We start from the raw sequence: 14,583 nt of genomic DNA, 5'->3' as shown, positions 1-14,583 counted from the left end.
AAAATCCTTGTTCCTCTTAGGGAAAGAAGACTTTGCATGGCCTGAAAAGACAAAGTTGTTTTCCTCCTCAGAGCAAAGCCTATAAATAGATTGCAAACTTCCACAAGCTTGTGAATCCTGTGCTGCTTCAGAGCAGAAAGATTCCCTTTTGAGACTCACAAACAAGACGGGCTTTGTAACAGAATATAAGCTTATGCTAAACTTAAATAGATTTGCCTTTGCAGGAAAGCCAGGGACGACTCCTTAGCCCTTTGTTGCTATCTTGAATTTCCTCCTTGCATCCCTCGGGCTTCTTAATTTTTTGCTTTGTGATACTGTTCTGGCATGAGCTGCAGGATTAACCCCTGAGCCTCCTGAGCCTAGTTATTCTCTGCCCCTTCAGCGGGTCTAACTTGGAGGGCAAAATAAAGTTGCAATGGGGCTTGGGTTTCAGGAGAACTATTTTTTTGTGCTTGCGCCCAGCAGTAGCTTTGGTAATTACGAAGAAATGTCAGCGGCCTGTGGCACTTCCATCTGTGCCGATCTCTGCAGTTCTGGCTATCCTGCTATTCCTGTCTCGTCTTTTTTTGTGCCATTTGGCGTCTTTTCCCCCATTTTCAGACCTGTGACTTAGAACTGACAACCAGAAGCAGTAGGCAAAAAGCAAGAAGTGGGTACCAAGCAAAGGGACAAAAAGAAAAGGTCTTGCTAGAACCTGAAACAAAGAGGAGAGCTCCGCAAATTGTCCGGCTGTGCTGTAAAGTACTGCCTTCACTTTTCCATTGCTTAGTGCATGGGTCACTGTAGCACTGATTGTCTGGCACCTTTTAATGTAATAAATTCTCCCTTTGTGTATTCCTTTCGGGTTATTTCCACCGCCTAAAGTACCGTCGTATAAACCTCCTATTTCTAAATAACATATGTACCTGCTAAGATATTTCATTTATAGTACCCATAAAACTGGCACCACCAGTTCTGGCATGTTCTTTTTTCTGTCTTTGACTAGTCTATGTGAGTGAAATAGAGACATCAGCGCCTGAGGACGAGGTCCGTGTCTCGGTGCTGCACTGTGGTGCGTTGACCCACGTCTTCGGGCACATAGAGAGCAACCTGGAACACGGGTCCCCTCATGAGCAGAACGACGCCGTCCTGCTCCATCTGGGCATTTGGTCACACCAGGGAGTTCTTAAACCCAGGGGCCCACACAAGCCACATTTTCATCGTGTGGTACCAATAACACCAAAAAACGCAGGTGTTTCAGGATGCCTACAACTATGGATGTCTCTCGTTTTTATTTATGCCGTTGCCCTGTCTGTGGCGTAGGAGCATCTGTGTGGGTTTTACTAAGAATGAGGCGTTTGTGCCTAACAGCCAAATAAGTACTGTAGGTGATGATAGGAAACAGAAGATCACGCCCATACCCCTTTACCGTTACCATTGTAAACACACAATACCCTCCTTTTAAAACAAACATGAGAACAGCAGCTACTCATTCAGTGAATGAAAGTATGTTGTCTCTAACAAAACTGTTTCCCCTGGTTTATAGAGCAATTTTTAATGCTCTGAGCATCTGTAAATGCTGCGTGTTGCTCCGTAAAAGGGAGGAAGGAGAAACCAGATGGGAGAGCTTTTCTTTTTCTTTTTTTTCCGTTTTATTTTATCTGCCTTTTAAAAATAATTGGTGAGAAGCTGTAAATCTTTTCAGTTAAAAAATTAAAAAGTGGAATATTTTAAAAACACTTTTAGGAGACAGCCTGTAAGCACTGCCTGTGTTCTCACTGCGTAGGAGATTCACACAGCGAGGCAGATTTATGTTTTATTGAAAACCTTGCTACTGCCTTTAGTTCTTTGCTGTAACTGACATGCAACTGAATACATTTTTATCTTCTCTCTATTTTCAGGAAGAGATGGCACCTCTTCCCACCTGGTGACACCAGTTTCCTTTATCCCACCAGGATCCCTTATGAGGAATCCAGCGTATTCAGCAAAGTCAATGTTGCCAACCCTGATCTGAAACACTTTCCTGAGTTTAGGAACGCAACAGCCCATGTGGTTACGCTCAGCCCAGGACAGGTACCCTTCGCATATGAGCTTTATATTAGTTTAAAGATTCTAGTAAATTATTTAACTGGCTAATTAAGGGCTAGGCAGTCTTATTGACTGTGGTACTTCAGTCCCCTTACAGTCTACACTTAGGCTTCAAATATTTCTCCCAGCACGGGAACTTTCTTTGCTCACAGTTATTTTACCAGCCTTTTTTTGTACAAAAACTGCAAACATTTTGGAGAGTTAGTTCAATCGGCTGCCCGGTTCCATCACAGTTCTTGCAATCGCCTCCAATTTGTCTGCTTTCAAACTTTCTTGAACGGTACTCCAACCTGTCTACTCTGAAACCGGTATGTTCCATAAAATGTATTTGATTAATGAGCATGTAGAGCCAGCAAAGGAACTCGTATTTTTATAGTGAATAACCTTCACCAGGGAACATTGGCCCAACTTGTTGCTTTAATAGCAGAGTACTGTAATGATGATACTTGCATTTAGAGCGCGCACCATCCAGAGGTTTCACGGTGCTTTACAAGGACGTGAGGATATTATTAACCCTCTTTTACTGAGAAAGTTCAGTTACGAGTGCCGGCCTTACACTCACACAGGCAGTCAGCAGCAGTATGAGAGTAGGGCTCAGGACTCTTAATTCCTAGCGTCCCGCCGTAAATAGCGTCCTTCTTTATTTAATCAACATGGTCTGTATTTGGAGTCTGAGTTACCCTTTTTCATTTGTTCAGCAGTGCATGTCCTCGTAAAGCACTCCTGCGCATCTCGAACTGTCAGGCCTTTCCAAAGGAATTTTGCAACGTTCGTTGCTCCGACTGCTTAAGACAGTGTAGCTGCCGCTGCTAGAGCCTTTTCACCATTGCCCTGCCTGATGCTGTCACCTCTTTCGACCTGCCAGCTCAGCAACTCGTGCGAGGGTTCCCTGGTCCCTGGCTGGCAAACCCAGCTGCCTTCAACAATTTAAAAAATGGATTTTTGCTAATCCAGGTAGTTTTGAGGAGGCAGAGTAAGGAGCGCTCTTGTGAACTAGTGAGATGGCAGACTGGAGCAGGACAGTGGTTTCCAACAAGAGGATGACCTCTATCAACTGGGAAGAGTATGCTCTTCTCCTGGTACGGTTGCAAATGGGGAATACCTGTGATCAGCATTCATTGTTTGCAGTACATTAGCTCCTAGCCGTACTCCTAAAGCAAATGATTCGTTTCACGCTCTGCACTTTGTAAGGTGCAGTGTTCAATAATTTAAAGCACAAAGAACAAATTTTACTATTGATAAAAACGACACATTCATCCAGCATTTCATTATCCATGATCCCCAACACTATTTCAATTTATAATCTCCTTTGGAATGATCAAGTATGGTAGTGAACCTTTAATATGATCTTAATTTTAATTAGGCTTAAAGCAATTACAAATTAATCTTGCTAGGAATAAAGGTCTTGAGCCAGCTCTAATGCAAGTTGTCTGCATTGCCACGAAGGAGACGCTGTTTGGATTTCTGGGGAGGAGGTAATGTGGAGACAACGATGGAGCAGTGAGGTGTTGCCTTCATCCATTTTATCAGCCCCTTTCGGGTGGTGCTTTCCATGGACTCATCCGAAGCTTATGGGGCAGGTGGCTGGGGACTGCTGCCCTGTGAGGGAGAGGAAAGGAATGACCTAGAAGAACTCCTTTGTTAACATGGGAGAAGATCCCTAAATAATAACAATCCGAATACGTGCTTAGCAGTGTTTTTTGTGTAGAATTAATGCAATTACCGCAGAATTTGCAGCCAGCTTGGGTTTTTTTGTGATAATACATAGCTTCTCCACTCCTTCCCAGGGGGCATGCAGAACATTTTGGATTAGATATTGGAACAATAAAGGGTTGAAAAATAAAGACAAAGGTGTTCTTAGGTATTCAGGAGAGCAACTGCATGTAGGGTGAGTGCAGCTTTGAATATCAAAAACTAATGTCTAATGCCACCTTCTGGTCGCTGTTTGCTACAGGTCATTTTTCTACACCCGTTTAAGGCTTTAAAGCAGAATTCCTTCTTATAACATTGTACCAGTGCACAATGTGTGCTTCGATTGCATCCTTTGTGCCCTTTCACTGTATTGTCCAGAGGTGAGTCTCTGTTATGAATTCAGGCAGTTGGCTGAGATTTTATGTTTTATAAGGTTTCATCCTGGACTTGACCAGTGGCTGTGGGCTGGATTTCCACAGGGGGCTTAATACAACTTCTAGTTATACATTAGTGATCTGTTCTTGATACAAATTATGATAAAATTTAGATATCTAACTTATTTAAATAGGCAGCTGAGTAGTTTTAGTGTTTGCAGCTGTACATTGCTATATGCATGAAGTTACAAGCTCAAGTTTTGTCACACAAATGTAGGGGATCCTTATAAATATTTGGAGCGGGTCACCTATGTAATGGTTGCGAGGGTGAGTGGTAAGTATGGAGCAGGGTTTGTGCTCACTGAACTAGTGAGTTTTCACCCAAAGCATTAGTGTTTTGTTTTAGTTGTTCCTAAATTCTCCAATGTTTCTGGTAACACCTTGATTGTTTTCACAAATACTGCTTAAAAGAGCGCCAATGGGGCAAAACATATCTGTTCTGCTATCTTCCATCCCACACTTTGGGCCAAGTGTTAAGAGAGCTAGGGTAAGATCTGCTGCCCTCAGTGGGAAGAACCTGGCACCTCCACAAGACGATTCATCCTCCCTGTCTTACACAATTAGAGTCCTGCAGGAACATTCTTCCCATCTTGTCCTTCAGCACAGGCTATAAAAGGAGCCTACGCATACAGATGCTTAACTTTTTTGATGATTAAAAATAGGAGAGATGAATCCCACCTGAAAAGGCTACAAAAAACCCTGAGATGCTATAGAAATACAAAATCATTGATCATTCTTTCCTCATTCTGCCCCACTTCTCACCAGCTTCTTGCTTCCTTCCTGCTCGTTATTGTAATTGTTCTTAATCCGTCTTCCTCATAATCCATATCCATAGAACTAAACAATGGTAAAAAGACTGGAAAGCACATTTCGGCTTGTCTGAAGGCAGACACATGAGGCTCCACACATCTGCTCTCCTAACGGAGAGCAAGCCCCTTGTATGCTGGGCTCCCATGAGCAATGCCATCCTCTCTCACATTGCCCCAGACAGACAGCAGCGGTAGTGGACACCAGGGCCCATGCTGTCACAGGCAGCACGCAGCGGCTCCTGCTTCCTGACCCTGTGTCCCAGGAGCAGCCGGGAGCCAGAGGAGCCGCAGTGCATCTCCAGACACCAGAGATGCGAGGAAGGGCCTCACTGAGCTAGTCTCAGAGGCACATCGAGTCTGAGAAGGATGGTCCCTTCCAGGCTTGACAAACATTGTCACAGTATGGGAAGAATGATTTAAAAATTATCAACATGATTGCTTACTGTCTCTCACCATGGTCTGCTGCTCTCCTCCCCTGCTTTTCTTGCCTGCCTTATGAAAGTCTAAAGAAACACATCTCAAACTCAGTCTGTGTCCGCAAGTGCAGTTATCACTAAGTTCCTGTATATAACTGCAAGTTTTTCTCCTTCTGTTCTCCCGCTGCAGTGTCTAACACACCAGGGGATCCTGCTGGGCAGCCACAAGAGCGCAGGCAGACCTCTGACTTCGAACCCAACCCTGAGCAAGCAGGAACCTTCATGAAGTCAGGGAGGGATTTCCCTATGTGCCACCTTTACAGAACAGGGGTGAGAACTTCGGATTGGGCTTAGAGGGGAAGAGCAGAACAGACAGTCTCAATAACCAAGAAAAATATAACTGATACCAGAAAGTATAGTAAGTCAGGAAATGCAGTAATTCAAACTTTTTAAAAGGCAATTAAATGTTCCATCTCCAAGTATATAAAATACTTTTTAAAAGGGGTTACAGTGAAAAAAAATGCTCTTGTTGGAAAAGAGTTTAAGTCATTTTAATAATGGAGAATTCAGAGTTGTCTGTAGCATTATGCATAGTAGATGGTTGATAATTCTGTTTTTGGGAAGGGAGAACGAATTTCCTTATGGGAGACTACAGAGCTGTCACCCCCAGAGAAGGCAGACAGCCCAGACCAACCTCTAGTCACTGCAACTATTGTCTCCATCACAGAAAAGGCAGCAAAGTCCAGGAGCTGAATTTACACTAAAATCAGTGATGAAAACACCACTCAGTCCACAGCACACATGGAGAACCCCACGAGCGCCCAAAGAGTTGGGCAAACCAAAGGTGGAAGATGCTAGTTCCTAACTCTGCTTTTCCACCTCTTCCCCAAACTTCCCCCAGTCCCTGGCCTGGGTCGCTACAGACACGGCACGGCGACAGCCCCATTCCCTCCCCGTTCACAGTGCTTCTCCGCACGCCATGTCTGTGTTTCTGCTGTGAGTTTCCCTGGGGTCCGGGTTTCAGTGGGTGGGAAGATCCCAGCTCCGGAGGGAGGCAGGGCAAGAAGCACCTTCCCAGCAGCCGGGCGCCGCTGGGACGGGGCACAGCTGGGGTGGCAGCACGCTCACAGAGCCCTCACACGGTGATCCCGCAGAGTTCATGGTGCATTTACTTATTTTGTTTTATTTTTCATTGCCAGGCTTGCAAGCAGCTCTGGGATTTGCTTGGCTCTCCCCGCAGCCCCCCATCTTTTCCTTCCCATCACACTGGCATTCTTTGGTGCTTCTTTTTCTTGCGCGTTTACCCAGATATCTTTTTCTAATGAGCCGGAATTTCTTGCTATAATATTTCACTTCAGGGTATGCTCTCTTTTCGAAGCAATTCCACCTCTGCCCTACCTTTGCACTGTGTCGAGTTAATCATGTCCATTGAGAATTTAAACCTGTTCTGTTCTCTGCGCTGTACAAGTCTTCAGCATCGCTCCACTTGCTCTCCCAGCTGTTCTCTTGGTTTCCTCCCTCCCATTACAGGCCAGAATTTCATTTTATCTTTTCTGGGATTTCTGTCCTACTTTGCCTTCATCTGCTATATTTGCCTATCACTAGCCTAAATATTAAAATTATCTGATTGGTTGCTGTTTAGATCAGTATGTTGCCAGCCCACAAAGCCAGATATGTTCTGCATAAAGCAGGCTAACACAAAATTATCTCTTAGCTTGGAATAGTTCTGTCTTGCTTTTGCACTTTATGTTTTCCCTGTAAAACATTTTCTGCATTTGTGTGTGTGTGTGAGTGTGTGTTATTTCACTGTGGTTTACTTTCACATTTCCTATTGAAATGTAATTTCAAATGTAGCTAAATCTGTGTCCCATATTCATAAACATATGGAAGTCTGCTTTATTTTATTGTGGAGTTGATAGTCGGGGGTGTTGGTGGGTTTTTGTTTTGGTTTTGTTGCGGGTTTTTTTTGCTTCTAGTTTGCAAACCTAGATGAATACTAGTTTGTAAAGGTAGAAGTATACTTCTCTACTTCTCTCTTTGCTGGATTATTTTTTTAGTCTTCTGTTAGTTCTGCTGCTCCCTTGCCAGCTGTATTTTTTTTTGTTTTAATTACTTTTTTACCATTTCTTTGTCTTCATTAAAGTGTTAGTCCTTTTGCTTTTTGATAATTTCAATGTTCTTGCTGCCATAAATCCTCATTTTAACATGCATAAGCTTCCCCAAAAATGAAGAGGGAAAGCAAGTATCTTCATGGTACCTGTTTTGCCTGAGTCAGAGCTCTGTCGCTCCTCTAGAAATTGCGTCAGCAAACAGTGCCAGCTCCAGAAATACACAACTTTGCACTTATTTACCCTTAACCTGCTGGCAAGTGTAACCTGATGAGTCTCTCCAAAGACCAAGTTGTCCTCTTTGGGTTGAAAAGACTGGACTGGTTGGGGGGATTGTATTTTCCTCCTAGCTCTACCTCCTCTTTCCAAAGCAATTCCGTCTTTACTTTGCACACGAATCATGCTGAGCCAGCACTTGTATTCCTGATTTCCATCCTGGTTTTCCCAGGCAGCCCCTCTTACTGAAGCATTTATACACTTCTCTTAATTTGCCTCTCGCTTTTGTTCCCTTGCTGCCTACTCTCTCTGCACCATACCCCAATTCCCTAGTGCCTTCATCCACTTCTCCAGCGTGTTGCTTACTCTTGCTACCCAGGTCTCACAGTAAGGACCCATTTGTTGGAAACAGCTACTTATTCTAGAAGCTATGCCGCCTTCTGCTGTACACCAAAATTTTCCAGGCTTCATCTTGATACCCTGTCATTTGGATGGCACCCAGATTCTTTAACAGAGTGCAACGTCAGACCCCCTGTATAGCAGATGAGTGGGTTTTTGTATGAGTCTGCCGTCAGTGAAACACGAGCAAACACTTGCTAACAGATAAACCCATTGCAGCTAATGCAACTGCACTTTATTAATTTAAAGTGTAGGTTTCTATGATAAAAGCACCGCTCTGAAATTAGTTCTGTGTAGAAAACATGTTTTGGCTTCAGTTCGTGGAGGGTTTTGTACATGTTTAAATGTTAGGAACAACTAATTGGTGATATTTTTTTAAATAATGGCCCTCCACAGACTGACTTCCTTCTGTTTTGTGTGCTGTACTGGATTAAAGTACAATTTCCAAATGTTTTTGACCCTTAGAGAGCCAATGCTTTTTTTTGTTCTTTGATTTAAATTGAAACCTGTGGAGAACATTTTGTCCTGTGGCCCATAAATGACTCTGTTCTGGCTGCCGTGTAAGCAAATGTTTGCAGGACTAGGGCCTCAGTCATTGTTTCCTACACAGACATTTTCTCATTATCCGTGTTGTGATATAATGAAGCACAGGGCTATCTAGGTAGCAGAACATTCTTTTAAGTAATTTGTGTCTACCTCAAAAAAGAATTGTCTGCAATTCAGATACAGATCATTGCTTCACTTTCTCCATTCTGAAGTGTATATTTTTATCCGTCTCCGACCATTTTTATTCCCTGTCAAACCCCATCTTTTATGCTTTTCTTGATAGCTCTATGTTAATCTAATGTTCAGTAATCTGTAAAGCTTGTACTATATCATCAAAACAACATTAATGTCTTTGTACCATAAAAGCCATGGGTTAGAATCAATTTTGTGTCACAGCTATCATCCTGATATAGTTGCAAAGCCCTGATCTAAACTAGACTGTCATGATTTCTGGGACACCTTCCTTTAAAAGTCTATCTACTAAATGTGGCAAGTTTAATACTAGTGATTATTTACCAGAATTAAAGCTACATATCGTTAATCACCTCGATGAACGTTAGGATACCTGCTTTTGGGGGAAGCCAGCTGGCAGCCCTTCTAAAAGAACTGAGAAGTCTGCTCAGTTGGAGAGCCTACAAAAGAGTTCTTGCTCGGCTGAGACTTTCTCTAAAGCCCTGCTCTGCTGCTACACCAGCTGTACTCCCTTCGTACCGCCAGCCCTTGCTTACCTAGAACAGCTATGAGGTTACAATCCTGCTTCACACGAGGAGGAGCTTGGATGAAAGGTAGTTCTGGATCACGTCTTCTTCTTATATGATAATATTGATACAATGGGAGGAGACAGTGGGCATTTAAGTCTTGAGAAAAGGCTCTTTAGAAGAGTCATAGAAAGGTTCGGGTTGGAAGGGACCTTAAAGATTGTCTAGTTCCAACCCCCTGCCCTGGGCAGGGACACCTCCCCCTAGACCAGGTTGCTCAAAGCCCCAACCAGCCTGGCCTTGAACACTTCCAGGGATGGGGCAGCCACAGCTTCTCTGGGCAACCTGTTCCAGAACCTCACCACCCTCACAGTAAAGAATTTCTTCCTGATATCCAATCTAAATCTACCCTTTTTCAGTTTAAAACCGTTACCCCTCGTCCTATTGCTCTACTCCCTGATAGAGAGTCCCTCCCCGTCTTTCCTATAGGCCCCCTTTAGGTACTAGAAAGCTGCTACTAAGGTCTCCCCTGGTAAGATAAGACAGAGATAAGGATCACCACCCACCCCTATTCCTTGCCTCATTCTGCCTCTGCATCCCGCATCACCTTAATTAAAACACCTTACCTTTCTTCAAACCTCTGCCAGTACCCTAACGCAATGTCTCTGATTTCAGGTCCTGCTCGTTCCAAGGCACTGGTGGCACTATGTGGAATCCATTGATCCCATCACTGTCAGCATAAATTCTTGGATTGAACTGGTATTTTCCTTTTTATGTCATGGTGATGTAGCACTTCCATGTTTGCATGTATTACAAAGAGTAGGAAAGCTGACACAAATAATCCAGTCCCAGATTTGATGACCTCATGAGACACTTTCGAGTAGTTTCAATGGTGCTTAAATTTTTACAGCATCTTTTATCCTGAGGATCCCAGAAAACTTTGCAGACTTGCATGTTCTGCTAGCATCATTTGTCAGCCACCACTAAAACGCAGCTACGCTTTGCCAGTAGCACAACATTCAATTCAAGGTTTTTGCTAGGAAAAGTCGGGGGAGAAAAAGACCTGAGCAGAAAAATGATGCCACTCAATTCAGCTGTTTTTCTTACTTCGCTGCATTGAGCGGGAACCTTTGCAAGGATCAAGGGCTGAAGCATTTTGTCCCTTCCCTGTCAGGGTCAGCCCTGTTGGGTTGGGTGCTGCATTCAGAGGCTGGTGAGGGAAGAGCCCTTACGGGTACAGTTTTTCCTGAAGAACCTTCCAGGCTTCCAGATCTGAAACCCCAATTTAGCAGAAATCACATGCAAGTTTACCTCAGTCAGGTAAACAATTAAACACAAGCTGAACTTTTCACGTCCAGTTTCTCACGGACTATAGCTAGCTTTGTGTTGAATAGGGGACAACAAAACAGCATCTTCACCTCAAGCACATGCTTACACGCAAAGCTAAATTAGAATTTAAATCAGATTAATGTGATAGGAAGGGGGTGGCAGAGGATTTTTGAATTTTCATTTCTCTGTGATAGTTTTGATTTGCCTGGAGTTGGATTTTCTCAAGTACTTAATTAATTTTCTTTTCCCCAGGCTTTGATTTTTCTTGCTCATGTTAACCAGTATGTATGGGATGGTTCCAGGGATATCATCTCAAGGCTTCAGAAGGTTTTCTGATTCAAATTACTTTATCATTAATCCTAGCTTAATATAAAAAAGACCCTTTGAAATGGCCTGTGAAAGCTGCCTCACTAAAATACTTATTGCCTTTTTTTTTTTTTTTAAACCCTTTATTAGACTGGAAATCTGCAGGGGAATGAACACATGCACTCAACTGCTGTCGAAAGACTACATGATACATTTCTTACACCAACATCAAACCAAGCATTTGCAGAGTAGAGGAACTCACTTGGGTGTTTCCCTCATGGAGAAATTTTCCAGATGAGACTCTGTATTTAGAAAGGACAATGGGCCAACAGCCCATACCGAGTTCTTCTATAGCCCTAAGTGCAGTCAGGCTGCATCCAGTGCCAGAGAAAGCACCAGCGACATTGTAGAGCAACCATTTAAGCCTGCCTTAAATTTGAGCAGCCTTTGAGGCAACTCAGAGGAACTGGCTGTGTGTCCCCGTGCTTGGGAAGACCCTGATGTCAGCGCACACGCTTGTACACTAAGCTGTGCCTCACAGATTGTCCCCCTCTGGAGGAGCAGGTCAGGGCTGGATCACTTGTGCCGGGCTGGTATCTCCCAGGTGGCTGGGCGGTGCGTCAGCTACAGCATTTCTAGCTGTTCTTATGTGCCGAAGGAAAAAAAAAAAAAGTAGGAGACAAACTCTGCGGTCCTTCTGTTGATAAAGGTCTCACAGAAGTCACCAAGATCCTGTTTGGTGGCAGCAAGAGGAGATAGTTCTGTATGACACCATGAGCAGAGGAGTGTCTGATGGATCTTGCTGACGAGTGACATGCACACTCCCCCTCCCCAAATATCAAAAGCTGCCATAAACAAGTAGCTATTTCAACCCATGTGGAAGTTCCTTACAGAAATTATCCCTACAGCTGATGACGGCAGCACTGTCAGGTGTCGGGCAATCCATCTATAGAAATAAATTCTGACCTGGATGCCAAAAGACAATACTGAGCGTATTTCCATTACCAAACCAGGCAGTTCTTGCTTGCAGCTGCTTTCATATTGACAGATGTGGATCATGCCAACGTTTATAGTCCTAGTGAAACCATTAATTATATTGGCAAGACTTTAGAGTAGAAGTTTAATTTGTTTTCAGCTGGATGTGAGCTACTCAAAGTATTCCTTGCTTCCTAACATACTCCCAATGCAACCAGCACAACCCTGTTATTCAGCAGACCGGGATGAATACCGAGAGTGCAACACCTTAAATAATTTCTGCATGGACATACCAGACTCTGTGTTTTGGGGGCTTGTTCTGTGAGGCCATTGATAAGTCAAGCATCCAAAGGCACAAAATGCTAAGAGCACCCCCACCTGCTTCTATCCCAAATTCTGCTCAGAGTTCCAGGATGAATTACTGCCTTTAACACTCATGGTTTGCTTGACATGTTCCCCCAAACCTTAATTAGGCAGTTCAAGGGCTGTGGGTTGACAAGGTTACATCTTTCTTCCAAAGCTTGTATGTCTAAGCATCTCAATGAAAGCAAATTTACGTATCCACTCCTAGGCACTTGTAATTGAAATAACTATACCACCATCTTGTTTGGAGTCTTATTGTCTCCTCCCGCATACCCTTCCCTTCCACGTACAAGAAATTCAGTTAAGTAGGAAAGAAAGCTTTAAAAGATCCTAGAAGGTTTTGTTCTGTTAACCTAAACTAGCAAGTACCCAGCTGCACAAGGGGATGATGCAGAAAGGGAAGGCCCAAAGCAAAAGAACCAGTTACTAACTTAGTATTTAGTTTCGCAGGAGAGCTTCCAGAGGAAACATGTTTTTCCTTCTGCCGATGTTTAAAACCGCAGCAGTATGTCAGCTACTGTGACATAATAAAATATTTCCTGAGTTGCCTTACGACTCACTTTTGTGCCTCTGTAGCCCCCAGATAGTTGCTCCTTGCTGTAACATCCTGTGTGTTTTACTTAAATTAGACGTAATATGTAGATATATGAAATTTGCTATGTACTTTCATGGTCCTTCTAGTCCTAAAGAGCTATATAAATGCATACATTAATTAAGTGCTAACATTGCATTGTAATTTCAATCACCAGATTTAATTAACAAAGCACTAGTAAGGAAAAAAGATTATATCCACACACCAGAATCTATTTTTTTGCAAATCCTTATTCAGATGAGTAGTCACACCAAAGCCTGTGCTGCTCCTCACGTGGGGGCTGTACGTGTGTGTAGGAGCATCAGGAGTCTGACGCCTTTCACTGACTTCAAACGAAAGCCATCCATTTAGGTCTTCCATGTTTCGGCAGAGACCAAGCGCTGACCTATCTCCAAACACTTTCTGTTCCCTTGCGGCAGGATGCAGATCACGAAGCCCGTGTAGAGGAAGCAATAACCCGAATGCTGGTGTGTGCCGTAAAATCGGCAGAAAACCCCAGCGATGGAGATCTCTGGCTAAATCCCACAGAGGTAAGCCCTCTCTTGCTCCCATTACAGCAGCGATAACAGAGAATTACTGACATTTTGCTTAGCTCCCCCTGAGTCTTTCTGCTGCCTGAGAAAAAGAATTTTAAATTCCTTCCCTTCACGTAGCAAAAGTAATTCACGGAAGATGATCACGCAACACCGAGCTGAAAAAGCTCTTTTTAACCGAGTGTACCCTGGGTGTTTTCTTAGGTTGAGGCAACGTCCCATGAAATCAATCTTCAGTACCTGAACGAAGCAGTGTCTGCGTATTTCAGGTGTCAGAAGGCAGGTGTGCCTGGGCAGGCCCGTCCCAGCAGCGCGGCTGCGGAGCAGAGGACAAGCGCCTCACGCAAGAGGAAGAAAAGGGAAGTTGGCCACGAACCAGGGGACCACAGATCGCTAAACCAGGAATTGGGCTTTTCAACACTTCAAGCAGAAAAGTTGCAGGAAATACCTTTTGGGCCTCATCTTATTCAGGTTTTACCAGAGTCTCAAGAAACAAGCTTGATGGGTGCAGCTGCGGTCGAAAGTGACGGTAGTGATCTTCTCCGTGAAAATGAAGGAGGGCATTTTGGGAAATTACACTGCACCAGGAAGCAATTGGTAACGAGTAACGACTACGGAACGCCTGCGCATCAAACGGGTACAGACGGCAGTCCAAATGCCTCACAGACAGCCCTTTCTACCAACGATTTGCTGGACTGTTTGGTTAATCCGCGTGTCATCAGTCTAGTGGCTCGGCTGCTGCTGGAGAGAACAAGAGTTTAGTGCCAGGGCGCTTTATCATTTCTGAATAAAGAAATCAAATGGCAGCCTTGTTCTGCGTGTTTAGGCTCAGCAATAATTGAATGTTTCATTTCAAATAATTTTTCGGTACAGACGGATACAGTTAATGGTGAAGTGGCAGGTTGAAGTTGAGCTGAAAGAAGAATAACGGGTTAATGATGGCTGGGAAGAGAAAGGTGCGTTTAGTCAGAGAGCTCCTCGGTGTTACAAACAAAACAGAGGGCATACAGTTATAATCCCACCTCGTTGTGTGGATGGGATCCTTAAAATGTTCTACGGCTCTGAGCATGGGCTGGGGACAGCAGGCTCTGCATTGCAGG

At 43.8% G+C, this 14,583-nt stretch overlaps 1 protein-coding gene across 2 annotated transcripts in view; it reads left to right on the top strand.

The window, feature by feature from the left end:
* Positions 1 to 14,377, top strand: part of HSPBAP1 (HSPB1 associated protein 1) — a 38,682-nt gene extending 24,305 nt beyond the window's left edge. The window contains exons 5-8 of one of the 2 annotated variants that reach the window (XM_074593718.1): positions 1,881 to 2,052; positions 10,061 to 10,144; positions 13,370 to 13,480; positions 13,688 to 14,377. In XM_074593718.1, coding sequence (XP_074449819.1) covers positions 1,881 to 2,052; positions 10,061 to 10,144; positions 13,370 to 13,480; positions 13,688 to 14,245 — 925 coding nt within the window. In that variant the 3' untranslated portion in view covers positions 14,246 to 14,377. The remainder of the gene's footprint in view (positions 1 to 1,880; positions 2,053 to 10,060; positions 10,145 to 13,369; positions 13,481 to 13,687) is intronic. The other variant, XM_074593717.1, reaches the window with a different exon arrangement.
* The last annotated feature ends 206 nt before the right edge of the window (positions 14,378 to 14,583 follow it).

The sequence above is a fragment of the Larus michahellis genome, chromosome 7 (genome assembly GCF_964199755.1).
Source record: "Larus michahellis chromosome 7, bLarMic1.1, whole genome shotgun sequence".
NCBI classification, from domain to species: Eukaryota; Metazoa; Chordata; class Aves; order Charadriiformes; family Laridae; genus Larus; species Larus michahellis.
Note: the sequence above shows the minus strand (reverse complement) of the source record. Positions and strands in the feature narration are given on the sequence as shown.